The sequence below is a fragment of the Salmo salar genome, chromosome 11 (assembly GCF_965601325.2).
Source record: "Salmo salar chromosome 11, fSalSal1, whole genome shotgun sequence".
Lineage (NCBI taxonomy): Eukaryota > Metazoa > Chordata > Actinopteri > Salmoniformes > Salmonidae > Salmo > Salmo salar.
This window is the reverse complement of record NC_138301.1, coordinates 46,737,848-46,759,488: the sequence shown is the minus strand read 5'-3', so window position 1 is coordinate 46,759,488 and position 21,641 is coordinate 46,737,848. Positions and strand designations below refer to the sequence as shown.

At 43.8% G+C, this 21,641-nt stretch overlaps 1 protein-coding gene across 1 annotated transcript in view; it reads left to right on the top strand.

The window, feature by feature from the left end:
• Positions 1-2,314: 2,314 nt before the first annotated feature.
• Positions 2,315-21,641, top strand: part of LOC106594640 (long-chain fatty acid transport protein 2) — a 30,392-nt gene continuing 11,065 nt past the window's right edge. The window contains exons 1-4 of the mRNA XM_045689646.2: positions 2,315-2,929; positions 3,231-3,440; positions 4,294-4,452; positions 13,665-13,789. Of these exons, the coding sequence (XP_045545602.1) occupies positions 2,455-2,929; positions 3,231-3,440; positions 4,294-4,452; positions 13,665-13,789 (969 nt within the window). The 5' untranslated portion in view covers positions 2,315-2,454. The remainder of the gene's footprint in view (positions 2,930-3,230; positions 3,441-4,293; positions 4,453-13,664; positions 13,790-21,641) is intronic.

Here is a 21,641-nt window from a genome sequence, read left to right as displayed (position 1 = left end):
GAGAGGGGAGAGCTAGAAGAGAGGGGAGAGTTGGAGGAGAGCAGGGAGAGCTAGAGGAGAGCTAGAAGAGAGAGCTGGGGGAGAGGGGAGAGCTAGAAGAGAGGGGAGAGCTGGAGGAGAGGGGAGAGCTAGAAGATAGGGGAGAGCTGGAGGAGAGCGGGGAGAGAGGGGAGAGCTAAAAGAGAGGGGAGAGCTAGAGGAGAGCTAGAAGAGAGGGGAGAGCTAGAAGAGAGGGGAGCACTAGAAGAGAGGGGAGAGCTGGAGGGGAGGGGAGAGCTAGAAGAGAGGGGAGAGCTGGAGGAGAGCGGGGAGAGCTGGAGGAGAGAGGGAAGAGCTGGAGGAGAGAGGGGAGAGCTGGAGGAGAGTGGGAGAGCTGGAGGAGAGAGGGGAGAGCTGGAGGAGAGCGGGAGAGCTGGAGGAGAGAGGGGAGAGCTGGAGGAGAGATGGGAGAGATAGAGGAGAGAGGGGAGAGCTAGAGGAGAGAGGGGAGAGCTAGAGGAGAGAGAGGAGAGCTAGAGAGGAGAGGGGAGAGCTAGAAGAGAGGGGAGAGCTAGAGGAGGGAGCTGGAGGAGAGGGAAGAGCTAGAGGAGAGGGGAGAGCAGGGGGAGGAAGGTAGGAACTTCTTTCACTGTTTCCTATGGCCTTCTTAACTTCTATGGGCTACGTGGGACGCTAGCGTCCCACCTGCGGGACACAGCCAGTGAAATATCAGGGCAGCAAATTCAAAAACAACAAAATGTCATAAATCAACTTTCTCAAACAAACTACTATTTCACACCATTTTAAAGATACACTTCTCGTTTTAGATTACATTTGAGTCATTTAGCAGATGCTCTTATCCAGAGCAACTTACAGTAGTGAATGCATACATTTAATTTCATGCATTCTTTATTTTTTTTGTACTGGCCCCCCGTGGGAATCGAACCCACAACCCTGGCGTTTCACACACCATGCTGGCGGTGCAAACACCATGCTCTACCAACAAAGCCACAGGGAAGCCTCTTTCATGTAACCCCATTGTCCGATTTCAAAAAGGCTTTACAGCGAAAGCAAAACATTACATTATGTTAGGAGAGTACATAGACAAAAATAATCACACAGCCATTTTCCAAGCAAGGACATGTGTCAATAAAACCCAAAACACAGCTAAATGAAACACTAACCTTTGACGATCTTCATCAGATGACACTCCTATGACATTATGTTACACAATACATGTATGTTTTGTTCGATAAAGTTCATATTTATATCCAAAAACAGCATTTTACATTGGCGCATGATGTTCAGAAAATGTATTCCCACCAAAACGTCCGGTGAATATGCACATCAATTTACAAAATACTCATCATAAATGTTGACAAAATATATAACAATTATTTAAAGAGTTATAGATATACTACTCCTGGATGCAACCGCTGTCAGATTTTAAAATAGCTTTACGGAGAAAGCACATTTATCAATATTCTGAGTACATAGCTCAGCCATCACGGCAAGCTATTCAGACACTGTTAGTCACTCTCACTCAGATATCGGTTGATTATGACATACAGTACCAGTCAAAAATTTGGACACACCTACTCATTCAAGTGTTTTTCTTTATTTTTACTATTTTCTACATTGTAGAATAATAGTGAAGACATCAAAACTATAAAATAACAGATATGGAATCGTGTATCTTATTATTGCTTGTTATAGCCTAATGTTAGCTAGCTAACATTGAACCTGGTTGGTAAGCTACATGCATTTTGCAAGCATCCATTTTAATACTGCGACAACTGTTAGCCAGTTAGCTTGTGTGCTTGACTGCTGTTGTTAGGACAGAACGCTCGGATCAACCCTTAAAGAGATTGGTGGAGCTAAAGCTTAAGAGGGTGTGAGCGATACTGAATGGGTGTAGACAAAGAAGAGCTCTCCAGTAGGTACCAAAACATTCAAAGGCCATTTTCTCAAAAGTGAGGTTACAGTTTTATCAACGTTCAAAGCAGAATTACTTTGCCATTGTTCATCGAATGCATTGTATGATATACAATTTTGTAGCTCTGTGTCTCTGCTTTTATCCAATGTAAAATGTTGCTACATAAGACCGATTCAAAGCGGTCGGTCACAAATGTTATCTTCGCAGCCATGAGGTGGACCCCTAAATTGTTATGCCTGCGAGGTTGGGGGTCAACCAAATCTCGTGGAGGGCCCCCAGAACGCTAGAGTCGGCTCTGTGTGTGTATTGTGAGCTGTAAGAGGGTGTTTAATATGGGATTTCAGAAGAAAGAATGAAAAACGTGGGCCTCCTGCACTATTAAATGCTCAATGCCACGCCCTCACTTGAAAAAAAAACATGTTTGGTCGAGTTGAGGCATTCCACATTTGGAAGAAAAAAACTCGCCCGCAAAGGCAGTACTGTACGCTGTGAATCTACAATTCACCAAGAAGCATAGGAGCTCGACGTTGTGCTCAACAATGTACTTGGTTTCTATCCTTTTTGGCAGTTTGGCAATTACACCGCTAGTTCTTAAAATGTTCTTCCCTTACTTCTGGAAAGATGCATTCTACCTCGCGAACTTGGTTCGTACTTTGCTGAAGTTTGTTTTACGGAGGAGAAGAAAACCGTTATTTTTGGTTTTGGACCGATTTTTGGAGCAGTCGGTCGCGCATGCCGACAGACCGTTCATCGTGTTTGAAAATAAAACCTATTCGTATCTGGACACGGACAGAAGAAGCAACAAAATAGCCAATGCTTTACAGAGGCACTCGAAGCTGCGACCGGGGGATACCGTGGCTCTTTTTATGGGAAACGAACCTGCCTTCATCTTCACCTGGCTGGCCCTGGCCAAACTGGGATGTCCCGTAGCGCTTCTCAACTATAACATCAGATCTAGATCTCTGCTGCACTGCTTCAACTGTTGCAGCGCCAAGCTGCTCATAGCAGCAGAAGGTAAGTGATCAGTACCACTGGTTCAGTAGGCAGAGAAACTCATCCCGAGGCTAATTCCTCATAGGCAGACATGTCTGGTTGAGATTACTACATTATGACAATAGGTGTTGTTATTAGTTTATCAGAGACATGCACATCCACACTGATGGAATGAAAAAGACAAACGTTTGTCATAGCCTATTGGAACACAAATGATAATGATAATCACATGATCATTCAATCACATGGGGGCAAAAGCTTTTTTTTTAATTCTCTGCAGTCGAGTTTTGATGAAATATTGAATGTTGAGTTGTTTTCTCAGAGCTGCAGGAAGCGGTGGAGGAAGTGCTTCCATCCCTGAGGGAGCAGGGTGTGTGTGTTTACCTGATGACAAAACAGTGTGACACACCTGGCGTGGAGGGGTTCTCTGACCAGGTGGAGGAAGCATCGGACACACCTCTCCCTCAGGCCCTCCGCTCAGACATCACCTTCAAAAGCCCCGCTGTCTACATCTACACCTCTGGGACCACAGGTGAGGGAGGACGGAGGGGAAGGGAGAGGGAGGGGTACAGGTGAGGGGGAGGACAGAGGGGAAGAGGGAGGGGTACAGGTGAGGGGGATACGGAGGGGAAGGGAGAGGGAGGGGTACAGGTGAGGGGGAGGACGGAGGGGAAGGGAGAGGGAGGGGTACAGGTGAAGGGGATACGGTGAAGGGGATACGGAGGGGAAGGGAGAGGGAGGGGTACAGGTGAGGGGGAGGACGGAGGGGAAGGGAGAGGGAGCGGTACAGGTGAGGGGGAGGACGTAGGGGAAGGGAGAGGGAGTGGTACAGGTGAGGGGGAGGTAGTAGGGGAAGGGAGAGGGAGTGGTACAGGTGAGGGGGAGGACGAAGGGAGAGGGAGTGGTACAGGTGAGGGGGAGGACGGAGGGGAAGGGAGAGGGAGGGGTACAGGTGAGGGGGAGGACGAAGGGAGAGGGAGGGGTACAGGTGAGGGGGAGGACACCTGTACCCCTCCACTGTATATGATCCCCCCCCTGTCTTCTGCCTGAAGCAGCCACTGTATATGATCCCCCCCTGTTTTCTGCCTGAAGCAGCCACTGTATATGACCCCCCTGTCTTCTGCCTGAAGCAGCCAGTGTATATGATCCCACCCCCTGTCTTCTGCCTGAAGCAGCCAGTGTATATGATCCCACCCCCTGTCTTCTGCCTGAAGCAGCCACTGTATATGATCCCCTTCCTGTCTTCTGCCTGAAGCAGCCACTGTATATGATCCCCCCCTGTCTTCTGCCTGAAGCAGCCACTGTATATGATCCCCCCCTGTCTTCTGCCAGGGCCCATTCTACTTCTGTAACTCATCTCTCTCCTCTGTCTGTTACTCCTGTAGGTCTGCCTAAAGCAGCAGTGATTACTCAGAACCGGCTGCTGGCAGTCCTGGTCGTGCTGGACTCCACCGGTGTAACACCAGGTGATGTCATCTACCTCAACCTGCCCCTCTACCACACCGCCGGCTTCCTCATCGGCTTCATGGGATCCATCGAGACAGGTGAGTTTATATAGGATCCATAGAGACAGGTGAGTTTATATAGGATCCATAGAGACAGGTGAGTTTGTATAGGATCCATAGAGAGAGGTGAGTTTATATAGGATCCATCGAGACAGGTGAGTTTATATAGGATCCATCGAGACAGGTGTGTTTATATAGGATCCATCGAGACAGGTGAGTTTATATAGGATCCATAGAGACAGGTGAGTTTGTATAGGATCCATCGAGACAGGTGAGTTTATATAGGATCCATCGAGACAGGTGAGTTTATATAGGATCCATCGAGACAGGTGAGTTTATATAGGATCCATCGAGACAGGTGAGTTTATATAGGATCCATAGAGACAGGTGAGTTTATATAGGATCCATAGAGACAGGTGAGTTTGTATAGGATCCATAGAGAGAGGTCAGTTTATATAGGATCCATCGAGACAGGTGAGTTTATATAGGATCCATCGAGACAGGTGTGTTTATATAGGATCCATCGAGACAGGTGAGTTTATATAGGATCCATAGAGACAGGTGAGTTTGTATAGGATCCATCGAGACAGGTGAGTTTATATAGGATCCATCGAGACAGGTGAGTTTATATAGGATCCATCGAGACAGGTGAGTTTATATAGGATCCATAGAGACAGGTGAGTTTATATAGGATCCATAGAGACAGGTGAGTTTATATAGGATCCATAGAGACAGGTGAGTTTATATAAGATCCATCGAGAGAGGTGAGTTTATATAGGATCCATCGAGACAGGTGAGTTTATATAGGATCCATCGAGACAGGTGTGTTTATATAGGATCCATCGAGACAGGTGAGTTTATATAGGATCCATAGAGACAGGTGAGTTTATATAGGATCCATCGAGACAGGTGAGTTTATATAGGATCCATCGAGACAGGTGAGTTTATATAGGATCCATCGAGACAGGTGAGTTTATATAGGATCCATCGAGACAGGTGAGTTTATATAGGATCCATCGAGACAGGTGAGTTTATATAGGATCCATCGAGACAGGTGAGTTTATATAGGATCCATAGAGACAGGTGAGTTTATATAGGATCCATAGAGACAGGTGAGTTTATATAGGATCCATAGAGACAGGTGAGTTTATATAGAATCCATAGAGACAGGTGAGTTTATATAGGATCCATAGAGACAGGTGAGTTTATAAGGATCCATCATAACAGGTGAGTTTATATAGGATCCATAGAGACAGGTGAGTTTATATAGGATCCATAGAGACAGGTGAGTTTATATAGGATCCATAGAGACAGGTGAGTTTATATAAGATCCATCGAGAGAGGTGAGTTTATATAGGATCCATCGAGACAGGTGAGTTTATATAGGATCCATCGAGACAGGTGTGTTTATATAGGATCCATCGAGACAGGTGAGTTTATATAGGATCCATCGAGACAGGTGAGTTTATATAGGATCCATCGAGACAGGTGAGTTTATATAGGATCCATCGAGACAGGTGAGTTTATATAGGATCCATCGAGACAGGTGAGTTTATATAGGATCCATCGAGACAGGTGAGTTTATATAGGATCCATCGAGAGAGGTGAGTTTATATAGGATCCATCGAGACAGGTGAGTTTATATAGGATCCATCGAGACAGGTGAGTTTATATAGGATCCATCGAGACAGGTGAGTTTATATAGGATCCATAGAGACAGGTGAGTTTATATAGGATCCATAGAGACAGGTGAGTTTATATAGGATCCATAGAGACAGGTGAGTTTATATAGAATCCATAGAGACAGGTGAGTTTATATAGGATCCATAGAGACAGGTGAGTTTATAAGGATCCATCATAACAGGTGAGTTTATATAGGATCCATAGAGACAGGTGAGTTTATATAGGATCCATAGAGACAGGTGAGTTTATATAGGATCCATAGAGACAGGTGAGTTTATATAAGATCCATCGAGAGAGGTGAGTTTATATAGGATCCATCGAGACAGGTGAGTTTATATAGGATCCATCGAGACAGGTGTGTTTATATAGGATCCATCGAGACAGGTGAGTTTATATAGGATCCATCGAGACAGGTGAGTTTATATAGGATCCATTGAGACAGGTGAGTTTATATAGGATCCATCGAGACAGGTGAGTTTATATAGGATCCATCGAGACAGGTGAGTTTATATAGGATCCATCGAGAGAGGTGAGTTTATATAGGATCCATCGAGAGAGGTGAGTTTATATAGGATCCATCGAGACAGGTGAGTTTATATAGGATCCATCGAGACAGGTGAGTTTATATAGGATCCATCGAGACAGGTGAGTTTATATAGGATCCATCGAGACAGGTGAGTTTATATAGGATCCATCGAGACAGGTGAGTTTATATAGGATCCATCGAGACAGGTGAGTTTATATAGGATCCATCGAGACAGGTGAGTTTATATAGGATCCATCGAGACAGGTGAGTTTATATAGGATCCATAGAGACAGGTGAGTTTATATAGGATCCATAGAGACAGGTGAGTTTATATAGGATCCATAGAGACAGGTGAGTTTATATAGGATCCATAGATACAGGTGAGTTTATATAGGATCCATAGAGACAGGTGAGTTTATAAGGATCCATCATAACAGGTGAGTTTATAAGGATCCATCATAACAGGTGAGTTTACACTGAGTGCACAAACATTAAGAACACCTTCCTAATATTGAGTTGCACCCCCCACCCCACCCCCCTTTTGCCCTAAGAACAGCCTCAATTTGTCAGGGCATGGACTCTACAAGGTGTTGAAAACATGTTGACTCCAATGCTTCCCACAGTTGTGTCAAGTTGGCTGGGTGGTGGGCCATCCTTGATACACATGTGATATTGTATTGTATGAGGTAGTAGGTGGGTATGGGGTTAATATTGAGGTAGTAAGTGGGTATGGGTTAAATATTGAGGTAGTAGGTGGTTACGGGGTAATATTGAGGTAGTAGGTGGGTAGGGGTTAATATTGAGGTAGTAGATGTTTATGGGGTTAATATTGAGGTAGTTGGTGGGTTAGGGGTAATATTGAGGTAGTAGGTGGGTATGGGGTAATATTGAGGTAGTAGGTGGGTAGGGGTTAATATTGAGGTAGTAGGTGGGTAGGGGTAATATTGAGGTAGTAGGTGGGTAGGGGTAATATTGAGGTAGTAGGTGGGTAGGGGGAATATCGAGGTAGTAGGTGGGTGGGGTTAAAATTGAGGTAGTAGGTGGATAGGGGTTAATATTGAGGTAGTAGGTGGATAGGGGTTAATATTGAGGTAGTAGGTGGGTATGGGGTTAATATTGAGGTAGTAGGTGGGTAGGGGTTAATATTAAGGTAGTAGGTGGGTAGGGGTTAATATTGAGGTAGTAGGTGGGTAGGGGTTAATATTGAGATAGTAGGTGGGTAGGGGTTAATATTGAGGTAGTATGTGGTTATGGGGTTAATATTGAGGTAGTAAGTGGGTATGGGGTTAATATTGAGGTAGTAGGTGGGTATGGGGTTAATATTGAGGTAGTAGGTGGGTAGGGGTTAATATTGAGGTAGTAGGTGGGTAGGGGTTAATATTGAGGTAGTAGGTGGGTAGGGGTTAATATTGAGGTAGTAGGTGGGTAGGGGTTAATATTGAGGTAGTATGTGGTTATGGGGTTAATATTGAGGTAGTAAGTGGGTATGGGGTTAATATTGAGGTAGTAAGTGGGTATGGGGTTAATATTGAGGTAGTAAGTGGGTATGGGGTTAATATTGAGGTAGTAGGTGGGTTGGGGTTAGTTTTGAGGTAGTAGTTGGGTAGGGTTATCTTAGGGCTAGGGGGCAGTATTTACACCGCCGGATAAAAAACGTACCCGATTTAATCTGGTTACTACTCCTACCCAGTAACTAGAATATGCATATACTTATTATATATGGATAGAAAACACCCTAAAGTTTCTAAAACTGTTTGAATGGTGTCTGTGAGTATAACAGAACTCATATGGCAGGCAAAAACCTGAGAGATTCCTTTACAGGAAGTGGCCTGTCTGACCATTTATTGGCTTTCTTTGACATCTCTTTCCAAAACAAAGGATCTCTGCGGTAACGTGACACTTCCCACGGCTCCCATAGGCTCTCAGAGCCCGGGAAAAAGCTGAATGTCGTCATTCCAGCCCCAGGCTGAAACACATTATCGCCTTTGTCAAGTGGCCGATCAGGGGACAGTGGGCTTAGGCGCATGCACTGGTCGCCCCCCGTCTTTCTTTTTTTCCCTCTATTTACCGAAACGCAGATTCCCGGTCGGAATATTATCGCTTTTTTACGAGATAAATTGCATAAAAATTGATTTTAAACAGCGGTTGACATGCTTCGAAGTACGGTAATGGAATATTAAGACATTTTTTGTCACGAAATGCGCCATGCTCGTAACCCTGATTTACCATTTCGGATAGTGTCTAGAACGCACGAACAAAACGCCGCTGTTTGGATATAACGATGGATTATTTGGTACCAAACCAACATTTGTTATCGAAGTAGAAGTCCTGGGAGTGCATTCTGACGAAGACAGCAAAGGTAATAACATTTTTCTTATAGTAAATGTGACTTTTCTGAGTGCTAAACTTGCTGGGTGTCTAAATAGCTAGCCCTGTGATGCCGGGCTATCTACTGAGAATATTGCAAAATGTGCTTTCACCAAAAAGCTATTTTAAAATCGGACATATCGAGTGCATAGAGGAGTTCTGTATCTATAATTCTTAAAATAATTGTTATGCTTTTTGTGAATGTTTATCGTGAGTAATTTAGTAAATTGTTAGTAAATTCCCCGGAAGTTTGCGGGGGGTATGCTAGTTCTGAACGTCACATGCTAATGTAAAAAGCTGTTTTTTGATATAAATATGAACTTGATTGAACAAAACATGCATGTATTGTATAACATAATGTCCTAGGGTTGTCATCTGATGAAGATCATCAAAGGTTAGTGCTGCATTTAGCTGTGGTTTGGGTTTATGTGACATTATATGCTAGCTTGAAAAATGGGTGTCTGATTATTTCTGGCTGGGTACTCTGCTGACATAATCTAATGTTTTGCTTTCGTTGTAAAGCCTTTTTGAAATCGGACAGTGTGGTTAGATAAAGGAGAGTCTTGTCTTTAAAATGGTGTAAAATAGTTATATGTTTGAGAAATTGAAGTAATAGCATTTTTAAGGTATTTGAATATCGCGCCACGGGATTACACTGGCTGTTGCGTAGGTGGGACGATTTGGTGCCACCTACCCTAGAGAGGTTAATATTGAGGTAGTAGGTGGGTAGGGTTTAATATTGAGGTAGTGGGTGGGTAGAGGGTAATATTGAGGTAGTAGGTGGGTTGGGGTAATATTGAGGTAGTAGGTGGGTAGGGGGTAATATTGAGGTAGTAGGTGGGTAGGGGGTAATATTGAGGTAGTAGGTGGGTAGGGGGTAATATTGAGGTAGTAGGTGGGTTGGGGATTAATATTGAGGTAGTAGGTGGGTTGGGGGGGGTTAGTTTTGAGGTAGTAGGTGGGCAGGGGGTTAGTTTTGAGGTAGTAGGTGGGTAGGGGGGTAATATTAATGTAGTAGGTGGGTAGGGGTTAATATTGAGGTAGTAGGTGGGAAGGCGGTAATATTGAGGTAGTAGGTGGGTAGGGGTTAATATTGAGGTAGTAGGTGGGTAGGGGTTAATATTGAGGTAGTAGGTGGGTAGGGGTTAATATTGAGGTAGTAGATAGGTGGGGGGGAATAATGTGGCTTGGCCTTTTTAGTTGAAGCCTTTACTTAGCCATTTACTCCCCTCCTCCCCCCAATGGGAAATCAGATGAAAGAGGTCTTTGTGAACGTAAACCCGGTAGTCTGAACACAGCCAAAGCCACTGGGCGGAAAAAACTAAACAGCAAATGGGTTAGTCTGTCCCTTCTTCCTTTTCTCCTCCGTCCCAACTGGCACCCTTTTCCCTTTATAAGTGCACTACTTTTGACCAAGACCCATGCACTATGTAGGGAATAGGGTGCCATCTGAGATGCCAACTCTTTTAGTGAGACCGGTTTCCTGAGTTCTCCAAGTGGGCTATAGTTAATTTCACTCCTCTGTTTGACCTCAGAGCAGAGCAGAGGTACTAATTGAAGGGATATTTAATCCTGTAGCGAAAACAAAACAGCCTCTTTTTTACCTTGCCTGAGAGAACTGGAATGTCAGGGTTGGTTTAAAGCCAGCCCAGGTTTTCCCCCTCACCACTTAACACGACCAGGAAAAGCTCCTGGCTGTAGTTAGAGACTATGTTTAGGGCCCAGAGTTTTCCCTCACCACGTAATCTGACCAGGACAGATTCTAAACAAGGCTCTAGTTAGAGACTATGATTAGGGCCCAGAGTTTCCCCTCACCACGTAATCTGACCAGGACAGATTCTAAACAAGGCTCTAGTTAGAGACTATGATTGGGGCCCAGAGTTTCCCCTCACCACGTAATCTGACCAGGACAGATTCTAAACAAGGCTCTAGTTATGGTCTAATGTATAAATGGGGCCTGGAGGTTGCCCAGGGGTTGATTGTAATTGTTCTGGGAACTAATGTTTGATGCTAAATGACTAAAATGTCAAATGAGACAGCATCGACAGGAGAAGGTGAAAAGCTTCACGTTTTACACATCACGGACAATCTGAATTTGTCCACCCATACAAACAGTGTGGTGAAGAAGGCGCAACAACACCTCTCCAACCTCAGGAGGCTGAAGAAATGTGTCTTGGCCCCCAGAGCCACGGCCGGTTCACTTCACTACCATCCAGAAGGCCAGGTCAGTACAGGAGCGTCAAAGCTGAGCTCGACAGACTGAAAAACAGCTTCTATCTCAAGACCATCAGACTGTTAAATAGTCACCACTATCTGTCTCGTACCCAGTACCCTACACTGAGCTTTAGTCACTGTCACTAGCTGGCTATCATCCGGTTACTCTACCACGCACCTTAGAGGCTGCTTCCCTATGTACACAGTCATGGAACACTGGGCACTGTAATAATGGAACACTGGGCACTGTAATAATGGAACACTGGGCACTGTGTTTACATACTGTTTTACCCACTTCATATGTATATATCTGTTGAATGCATTCAGTTGAACAACTGACTAGGTATCCCCCTTTCCTTTCCCTTATACTGTATTCCAGTTAAGGCCATCCTATTCAACTATTGCTGTACATGTACTATTCTTCAGCAATACTACATATTCCATCCATATACTGTCCATATTGTATATACACTGCCGGTCAAAAGTTTTAGAACACCTACTCATTCAAGGGGTTTTCTTTATTTTTACTATTTTCTACATTGTATAATAATAGTGAAGACATCAAAACTATGAAATAACACATATGGAAACATGTAGTAACCAAAGTGTTAAACAAATCAAAATATTTGATATATTTGAGATTCTTCGAAGTAATCATCCTTTGCCTTGATGACAGCTTTTCACGCTCTTGGCATTCTCTTAATCAGCTTCACCTGGAATACTTTTCCAACAGTCTTGAAGGAGTTCCCACATACTGTATACTGAGCACTTGTTGGATGCTTTTCCTTCTCTCTGCGGTCCAACTCATCCCAAACCATCTCAATTGGTTTGAGGTCAGGTGATTGTGGAGGCCAGGTCATCTGATGCAGTACTGCATCACTCTCCGTCTTGGTCAAATAGCCCTTACACAACCTGGAGGTGGGTTGGGTCATTGTCCTGTTGAAAAACAAATGATAGTCCCACTAAGCGAAACCAGATAGGATGGCGTATCGCTGCAGAATAAAAATCTCAAATTTGGACTCATCAGACCAAAGGACAGATTTCTATCTGTCTAATGTCCATTGCTCGTGTTTCTTGGCCCAAGAAAGTCTCTTCTTATTATTGGTGTCCTTAAGTAGTGGTTTCTTTGCAGCAATTTGACAATGAAGACTTGATTCACACAGTCTCTTCTGAAAAGTTGATGTTGAGATGTGTCTGTTACTTGAACTCTGTGAATCATTTATTTGGGATGCAATTTCTGAGGCTGGTAACTCCAATGAACTCATCCTCTGCAGCAGAGGTAGCTCTGGGTCTTCCTTTTCTATGGCGGTCCTCGTGAGTTTGATCATAGCGCTTGATAGTTTTTGCGACTGCACTTGAAGAAACTTTCAAAGTTCTAGAAATGTTCCGCATTGACTGACCTTCATGTCTTAAAGTAATGATGAACTGTCGTTTCTCTTTGCTTATTTGAGCTGTTCTTGCCATAATATGGACTTGGTCTTTTACCAATTAGGGCTATCTTCTGTATACCACCCCCCACAACACAACTGATTGGCTCAAACACATTAAGAAGGAAAGAAATTCCACAAATGAACTTTTAACAAGGCTCACCTGTTAATTGAAATGCATTCCAGGTGACTACCTCATGAAGCTGGTTGAGAGAATGCCAAGCGTGTGCAAACTGTCATCAAGGCAAAGGGTGGCTATAGATTTGTTTAACACTTTTTTGTTTAGTACATGATTAAATATGTGTTATTTCATAGTTTTGATGTCTTCACTATTATTCTACAATGTAGAAAATTGTGAAAAATAAAGAAAAACCCTTGAATGAGTAGGTGTGTACAAACTTACTGTATATATATATACTCGGGACTTCGGCGTTGCTTGTCCTAATATTGATATATTTCTTAATTCCATTCTTTTACTTTTTAGACTTGTTTGTATTGTTGTGTATTGTTAGATGTTACTGCACTGTTGGAGCTTGGAACACAAGCATTTCACTACACCCGCAATAACATCTGCTGAAGATGTGCATGCGACCAATAACATTTTATTTGAAATGTCCCGGTCAGGTCATGTGGTTAGGAAAAACTCCAAGCTGATTATGATGCACATGCAGTACCAGCTTAGTACTTTCTTTTGTCCACAAAAAAAAAGGCACTATTTCCTCTGACGGGTGCATATTTAAGGGACATTTAGTACTGAAGTGAACACAACAGGTTCACAGCATATGTGGCAACTTTTCTGCTCTCAGGGCCATTACAAGGTCATTTATAAGAGCACTGCCCTGCTCATTCCTGTTCCTGCCTGGGTGTTAGGGTTTTTTATGATGATGATGATGATGCACACTGCTGACTTACCATACCAGTTTTGTCAGCATTTCAGGTCTGCCATTGGTTGATATGAAGCGATATCACCTGCAGGTTCTTAAAACTGATATTTTCATTGTTCCTCCCTCATCTCTTCTATTTGTCCATCCCAGGCTCCACCATCATTCTGAGGAGGAAGTTCTCGGCCTCTCAGTTCTGGGATGAATGCAGGAAGTACAACGTTACCGTGGTCCAGTACATAGGAGAGGTGTTACGCTACCTCTGTAACACACCCAAGGTAAGCAACCTCAGCTGCAAGCTTTATACAAGGTGACCTTCATTTTGTCATTCATTGTTATTACATAGTGGTTGCTATGGTTTCTAGCATCCTGTCCAGGGGGTTTATGACATAGTAGTTGCTATGGTTTGTAGCATCCTGTCCAGGGGGTTTGACATAGTAATGACATAGTAGTTGCTATGGTTGTAGCATCCTGTCCAGGGGGTTTATGACATAGTAGTTGCTATGGTTCGTAGCATCCTGTCCAGGGGGTTTATGACATAGTAATGACATAGTAGTTGCTATGGTTCGTAGCATCCTGTCCAGGGGGTTTGACATAGTAATGACATAGTAGTTGCTATGGTTTCTAGCATCCTGTCCAGGGGGTTTATGACATAGTAGTTGCTATGGTTTGTAGCATCCTGTCCAGGGGGTTTGACATAGTAATGACATAGTAGTTGCTATGGTTGTAGCATCCTGTCCAGGGGGTTTATGACATAGTAGTTGCTATGGTTCGTAGCATCCTGTCCAGGGGGTTTATGACATAGTAATGACATAGTAGTTGCTATGGTTCGTAGCATCCTGTCCAGGGGGTTTGACATAGTAATGACATAGTAGTTGCTATGGTTCGTAGCATCCTGTCCAGGGGGTTTATGACATAGTAGTTGCTATGGTTCGTAGCATCCTGTCCAGGGGGTTTATGACATAGTAATGACATAGTAGTTGCTATGGTTCGTAGCATCCTGTTCATGGGGGTTATTTGTACATCAAGCTGCTTCATGCCACATAAGCAGGAGGTATGGACCCTTTCTGGCTCGGAAAAGGCTTACATATTCTCTCTGGGATAGGGTATATGACTGACCAGGCATGTTTTCAGCCATGTTTCAGACAAGGATTTGAAAGTATTTGACATTATATTTTTGACCCAGGGCTGTAGAGTACACACTAATAATAACAACATGATAGTAGGCCACTTGGCAGCATGCAGGGATCATGCGGGGGCCATGAGGAACCCATGCAGGGGCCATGCTGCAATCAATTCTCACATCTCTGGTGTTTTCCATGCAGGGGCCATGCTGGAATCAAACCCCACATCTCTGGTGTTTTCCATGCGGGGGCCATGCTGGAATCAAACCCCACATCTCTGGTGTTTTCCATGCGGGGGCCATGCTGGAATCAAACCCCACATCTCTGGTGTTTTCCATGCAGGGGCCATGCTGGAATCAATTCTCACATCTCTGGTGTTTTCCATGCAGGGGCCATGCTGGAATCAATTCTCACATCTCTGGTGTTTTCCATGCAGGGGCCATGCTGGAATCAATTCTCACATCTCTGGTGTTTTCCATGCGGGGGCCATGCTGGAATCAAACCCCACATCTCTGGTGTTTTCCATGCAGGGGCCATGCTGGAATCAAACCCCACATCTCTGGTGTTTTCCATGCAGGGGCCATGCTGGAATCAAACCCCACATCTCTGGTGTTTCCGGCATCTTCCATGCTCTAACCCACTGAGCTATGGTGAACCCAGATGTTAGACTAGTGTCACAGACTACAGTTACAGACTCGTTTTACAGACTAGTGTTACAGACTGGCATTACAGACTAGTGTTAGACTAGTGTCACAGATTAGTGTTACAGACTGGCATTACAGACTAGTGTTAGACTAGTGTTAGACTAGTGTCACAGACTAGTGTTACAGACTGGTATTACAGACTGGTGTTACAGACTGGCATTACAGACTAGTGTCACAGACTAGTGTCACAGACTAGTGTCACAGACTAGTGTCACAGACTAGTGTCACAGACTGGCATTACAGACTAGTGTCACAGACTAGTGTTACAGACTGGCATTACAGACTAGTGTCACAGACTAGTGTCACAGACTAGTGTCACAGACTGGCATTACAGACTAGTGTCACAGACTAGTGTCACAGACTGGCATTACAGACTGGCATTACAGACTGGCATTACAGACTAGTGTCACAGACTAGTGTCACAGACTAGTGTTACAGACTGGCATTAGACTAGTGTCACAGACTAGTGTCACAGACTAGCGTCACAGACTAGTGTCACAGACTAGTGTCACAGACTAGTGTCACAGACTAGTGTCACAGACTAGCGTCACAGACTAGCGTCACAGACTACAGTTACAGACTAGTGTTACAGACTAGTGTTACAGACTAGTGTTAACAGAATAGTGGAATCCAGATTGTTCAAGTCAAGTGATCTTCTTCCCAGTATTCAGACAGATGGGTTAGGTTACACCAGAGGCAGGGTGCCACAGAGAGCTTTTTCTGCATGTTCAAGTACTATTTGAAATGTTCAAATACTTTGAGTCAGTGTTTTCTGACTGAGCGTTCCTTGACAGGTTGATGGGTGGGGTTTGGACTTGTTGGACTTGGTTCCATTGGTTCCATTGCATCAGGCATGTTCAATCAAGCACATCTAAACTATTCAAAAGATTCCAAATACTACTTGAAGCCAGGTGTGGTTTATGCCCAGGCTTTGTGGCGCGAACTTCTCCCTCTGTGTGTCCAATCAGACCGAGACCCTCTCAGCCACTTCCAAATCTCTCCAGCGAGGTTGTTTTACAACCCGGCCACAGCTGTAGCGTCAGAAATAGAATCATTAGGATTCCCAGTGTCACCTTACTGTTATCAATGTCACTGACCTGGAAAGTTCTAAAGTGATATTTTCAATTGAGTTGGATTGAATCCAGACAATTGATCGAGTTGAAAATGTCATTGATAGGTTAGGTTTCAATCTGGATATTATGGTAGAAGACGTTTCTCATCTACCTCTTTTTGGAGGTAAAAGTATGCAGGCAGTTGGGAGATGCCATTTTATGGAAGATGCTCTCACCTTTTATTTTCTGGACTAGGCTACATGCAGGCAGTTCTGGACTAGGCTACATGCAGGCAGTTCTGGACTAGGCTACATGCAGACAATTCTGGACGAGGCTACATGCAGACAGTTCTGGACTAGGCTACATGCAGGCAGTTCTGGACTAGGCTACATGCAGGCAGTTCTGGACTAGGCTACATGCAGGCAGTTCTGGACTAGGCTACATGCAGGCAGTTCTGGACTAGGCTACATGCAGGCAGTTCTGGACTAGGCTACATACAGACAGTTCTGGACTAGGCTACATGCAGACAGTTCTGGACTAGGCTACATGCAGACAGTTCTGGACTAGGCTACATGCAGACAGTTCTGGACTAGGCTACATGCAGACAGTTCTGGACTAGGCTACATGCAGGCAGTTCTGGACTAGGCTACATGCAGGCAGTTCTGGACTAGGCTACATGCAGGCAGTTCTGGACTAGGCTACATGCAGACAGTTCTGGACTAGGCTACATGCAGACAGTTCTGGACTAGGCTACATGCAGACAGTTCTGGACTAGGCTACATGCAGACAGTTCTGGACTAGGCTACATGCAGGCAGTTCTGGACGAGGCTACATGCAGGCAGTTCTGGACTAGGCTACATGCAGGCAGTTCTGGACTAGGCTACATGCAGACAGTTCTGGACTAGGCTACATGCAGACAGTTCTGGACTAGGCTACATGCAGACAGTTCTGTCTTCTTCTCAACACCAAATCTCCCGAAAGGAGCCTTTCCCCAGAATTCATGTGGAGAGACTTTTATAAGACTTTTCTGACTAGCATCCCGTTGACCCCCCAACGAGCCCAACCCCTAACCTTAACCCTAAACTAATTGTAACCAATTCAGAAATTAAATATTGGTTTGCACGTCATCCACGTCCCCTTACTTTTTATGGCCGTCATATTTCAGGGCCCTCACAGGCGTGGCCTGGATAGCAATGTAAACATTCTGTGTTCCCACCATTGTAAGTGAACCCCTCTCCACGTACAGACACACCATGTGACCCTCCCACAGCCTAATGGTCTACAGCTACATATCAAATGGCAACTTATTCCCTCTATAGTTTCACCAGAGCAACAGTAGTGGACTAGAGTATAAAGGGAATAGGTTGCCATTTAGGACGCACCCTCGTGGTTCTGATCTGGTGGTCCTCTCAGAATAGCTAGTGGCCTTTACTTAGGAACTCAACCATGTGTAATGACAGTCAGTGGTAGGCTGGGGGCTGGGGCTGAGGCTGGGGCTGGGGGCTGAGGCTTAGGCTGGGAAACCATATCTCTGGGTCAGGGAAGGGGAATGTAATCACGTATGGCGGGTCATATTTTCAAACCTTTTATTGGGATAGTTCAAAATAATGTTAGGTTAGAATGTTAGGTCAGAATGTTATAGAACGTTAGGTCAGAATGTTATAGAACGTTAGGTTAGAATGTTATAGAACATTAGGTTAGAATGTTATAGAATGTTAGGTTAGAATGTTATAGAACGTTAGGTTAGAATGTTATAGAACATTAGGTTAGAATGTTATAGAACGTTAGGCTAGAATGTTATAGAACGTTAGGCTAGAATGTTACAGAACGTTAGGTTAGAATGTTATAGAATGTTAGGTTAGAATGTTATAGAATGTTAGGTTAGAATGTTAGGTTAGAATGTTAGGTTAGAATGTTATAGAACATTAGGTCAGAATGTTATAGAACGTTAGGTTAGAATGTTATAGAATGTTAGGTTAGAATGTTATAGAACGTTAGGTTAGAATGTCATAGAACGTTTGGTTAGAATGTTATAGAACGTTTGGTTAGAATGTTATAGAACGTTAGGTTAGAATGTTAGGTTAGATTGTTATAGAATGTTAGGTCAGAATGTTATAGAATGTTAGGTCAGAATGTTATAGAATGTTAGGTTCAAATGTTATAGAATGTTAGGTTAAAATGTTATAGAACGTTAGGTTAAAATGTTATAGAACGTTAGGTTAAAATGTAATAGAATGTTAGGTTAGAATGTTATAGAACGTTAGGTTAGAATGTTATAGAACGTTAGGTTAGAATGTTATAGAACATTAGGTTAGAATGTTAGTTTAGAATGTTATAGAACCTAATATAATGTTAGCTTACAATGTTAGTTTTCTTTTCAGTTTTTTCCAAATGGCTTTTGGAACTGAATGTACTGTACCTAGATATTGTTACACGGAGTGGAATAGGGGAACCCAAGAGCAGACTCAGACAAGGAGACTGGGATGAAGTAACCAAAGTATTTATAGAAACACGGGGAAGATGGAGTGCAGGTCAGGGGAAGCTCGGGCGGGTTGCAGGAAACCAGGTGAGGAGGCTGAGACTGGAGCGAGAGGGGTTGGGACAGGGTAAGCAAGTCCGGAGGGGAATCCAAGGGAGTAGCAGAGTGGGGAATCCAGGACAGAGTAGCAGGATGACGAGACGTGGGACTGGCGACAGGGACCAGAGTCAGTGCGGGCAGAACTGTAGCGGAGAGGAAAACAGCGTCAGGCAAGGAAAACGGACACAGAAAACAGGCACGTGCCAATCCCTTTAGCGGGATCGATTTGACAACATCCAGTGAAATGGCAGCGCGCCAAATTCAAACTACAGGAATATCAATATTCAAACACATTCAAATAATTTTTCAACCAGGCTGGTGTGACACAAAACTCAGAAATAGCCATATAATAAATGCCTTACCTTTGAAGATCTCCTTCTTTTTGCAATCCCAAATGTCTCATTGACACAATGAATGGTCGTTTTGTTCGATAAATTCCTTCTTTATATCCCCAAAATGTCCATTTATTTGGCGCGTTTGATTCAGAAATACACCGGTTCCAACTCGCCCAACATGACTACAAAGTATCTAATAAGTTACCTGTAAACTTGGTCCAAACATTTCAAACAACGTTTCTAATCCAATCTCAGGTATCCTGAAATGTAAATAATCGATAAAATTGAAGACGGAATAAACTGTTTCCAATACCGGATAAAAACAATGTGAAGCGCGTTCCAGTTCACGCGCACCGAAACAGTAGAGTCCACCTGGAGTGACACTTACAAAGAACAGCCATACTTCTTAATTTCTCAAAAGAAAAACATCGAACAATTTCTAAAGACTCTAGTGGAAGCCATAGGAACTACAACCAGGTACCTCATAAATAGGGCTTCCCATAGAAAATAATTGGAAAACACAATGACCTCGAATTGTGCTCGGGCTTCGCCTGCCAAATCAGTTCTGTTATAGTCACAGACATTTTTCTAACAGTTTTAGAAACTTCAGAGTGTTTTCGATCCAAATCTACTAATTATATGCATATCCTAGCTTCTGGGCCTGAGTAGCAGGCAGTTAGTTTACTTTGGGCACGCTTTTCATCCAGACGTCAAAATACTGCCCCCTAGCCCAAAGAAGTTAACCACTTGTGTTCTGGCTCTGGCCCAACCCATTGTTTTCTGGGACCATTTTAATTAGAAAATCATTATTGTTCACCCAATGTATACATTTGTCTTTTTATTTTATTTATTTCACCTTTATTTAAGGCAAGTTGAGAACAAGTTCTCATTTAAAATTGCGACCTGGCCAAGATTAAGCAAAGCAGTTCGACAACATACAACAACACAGAGTTACACATGGAGTAAAACAAACATACAGTCAATGATACAGTGGAAAAATAAGTCTATATACAATGTGAGCAAATGAGGTGAGATAAGGGAGGTAAAGGCAAAAAAGGCCATGGTGGCAAAGTACAGTGGGGGGGAAAAAGTATTTGATCCCCTGCTGATTTTGTACGTTTGCCCACTGATAAAGAAAGGATCAGTCTGTAATTTTAATGGTATGTTTATTTGAACAGTGAGAGACAGAATAACAACAAAAATATCCAGAAAAACGCATGTCAAAAATGTTATAAATTGATTTGCATTTTAATGAGGGAAATAAGTATTTGACCCCCTCTCAATCAGAAAGATTTCTGCCTCCCAGGTGTCTTTTATACAGGTAACGAGCTGAGATTAGGAGCACACTCTTAAAGGGAGTGCTCCTAACCGCAGCTTGTTACCTGTAAGAAAGACACCTGTCCACAGAAGTAATCAATCAATCAGATTCCAAACTCTCTACCATGGCCAAGACCAAAGAGCTCTCCAAGGATATCAGGGACTAGATTGTAGACCCACACAAGGCTGGAATGGGCTACAAGACCATCGCCAAGCAGCTTGGTGAGAAGGTGACAACATTTGGTGCAATTATTCGCAAATAGAAAAAACACAAAAGAACTGTCAATATCCCTCGGCCTGGGGCTCCATGCAAGATCTCACCTCGTGGAGTTGCAAAGATCATGAGAACGGTGAGGAATCAGCCCAGAACTACACGGGAGGATCTTGTCAATGATCTCAAGGCAGCTGGGACCATAGTCACCAAGAAAACAATTGGTAACACACTACACCGTGAAGGACTTAAATCCTGCAGCGCCCGCACGGTCCCCCTGCTCAAGAATACCTATACATGCCCGTCTGAAGTTTGCCAATGAACATCTGAATGATTCAGAGGACAACTGGTGAAAGTGTTGTGGTCAGATAAGACCAAAATGGAGCTCTTTGGCATCAATTCAACTCGCCGTGTTTGGATGAGGAGGAATGCTGCCGATGACCCCAACAACACCATCTCCACCGTCAAACATGGAGGTGGAAACATTATGCTTTGGGGGTGTTTTTCTGCTAAGGGGACAGGACAACTTCACCGCATCATTTGACGGGGCCATGAACTGTCAAATCTTGGGTGAGAACCTCCTTCCCTCAGCCAGGGTATTGAAAATGGGTCGTGGATGGGCATTCCAGCATGACAATGACCCAAACACACGGCAAGGCAACAAAGGAGTGGCTCAAGAAGAAGCACATTAAGGTCCTGGAGTGGCCTAGCCAGTCTCCAGACCTTAATCCCATAGAAAATCTGTGGAGGGAGCGGAAGGTTCGAGTTGCCAAACGTCAGCCTCGAAACCTTAATGACTTGGAGAAGAT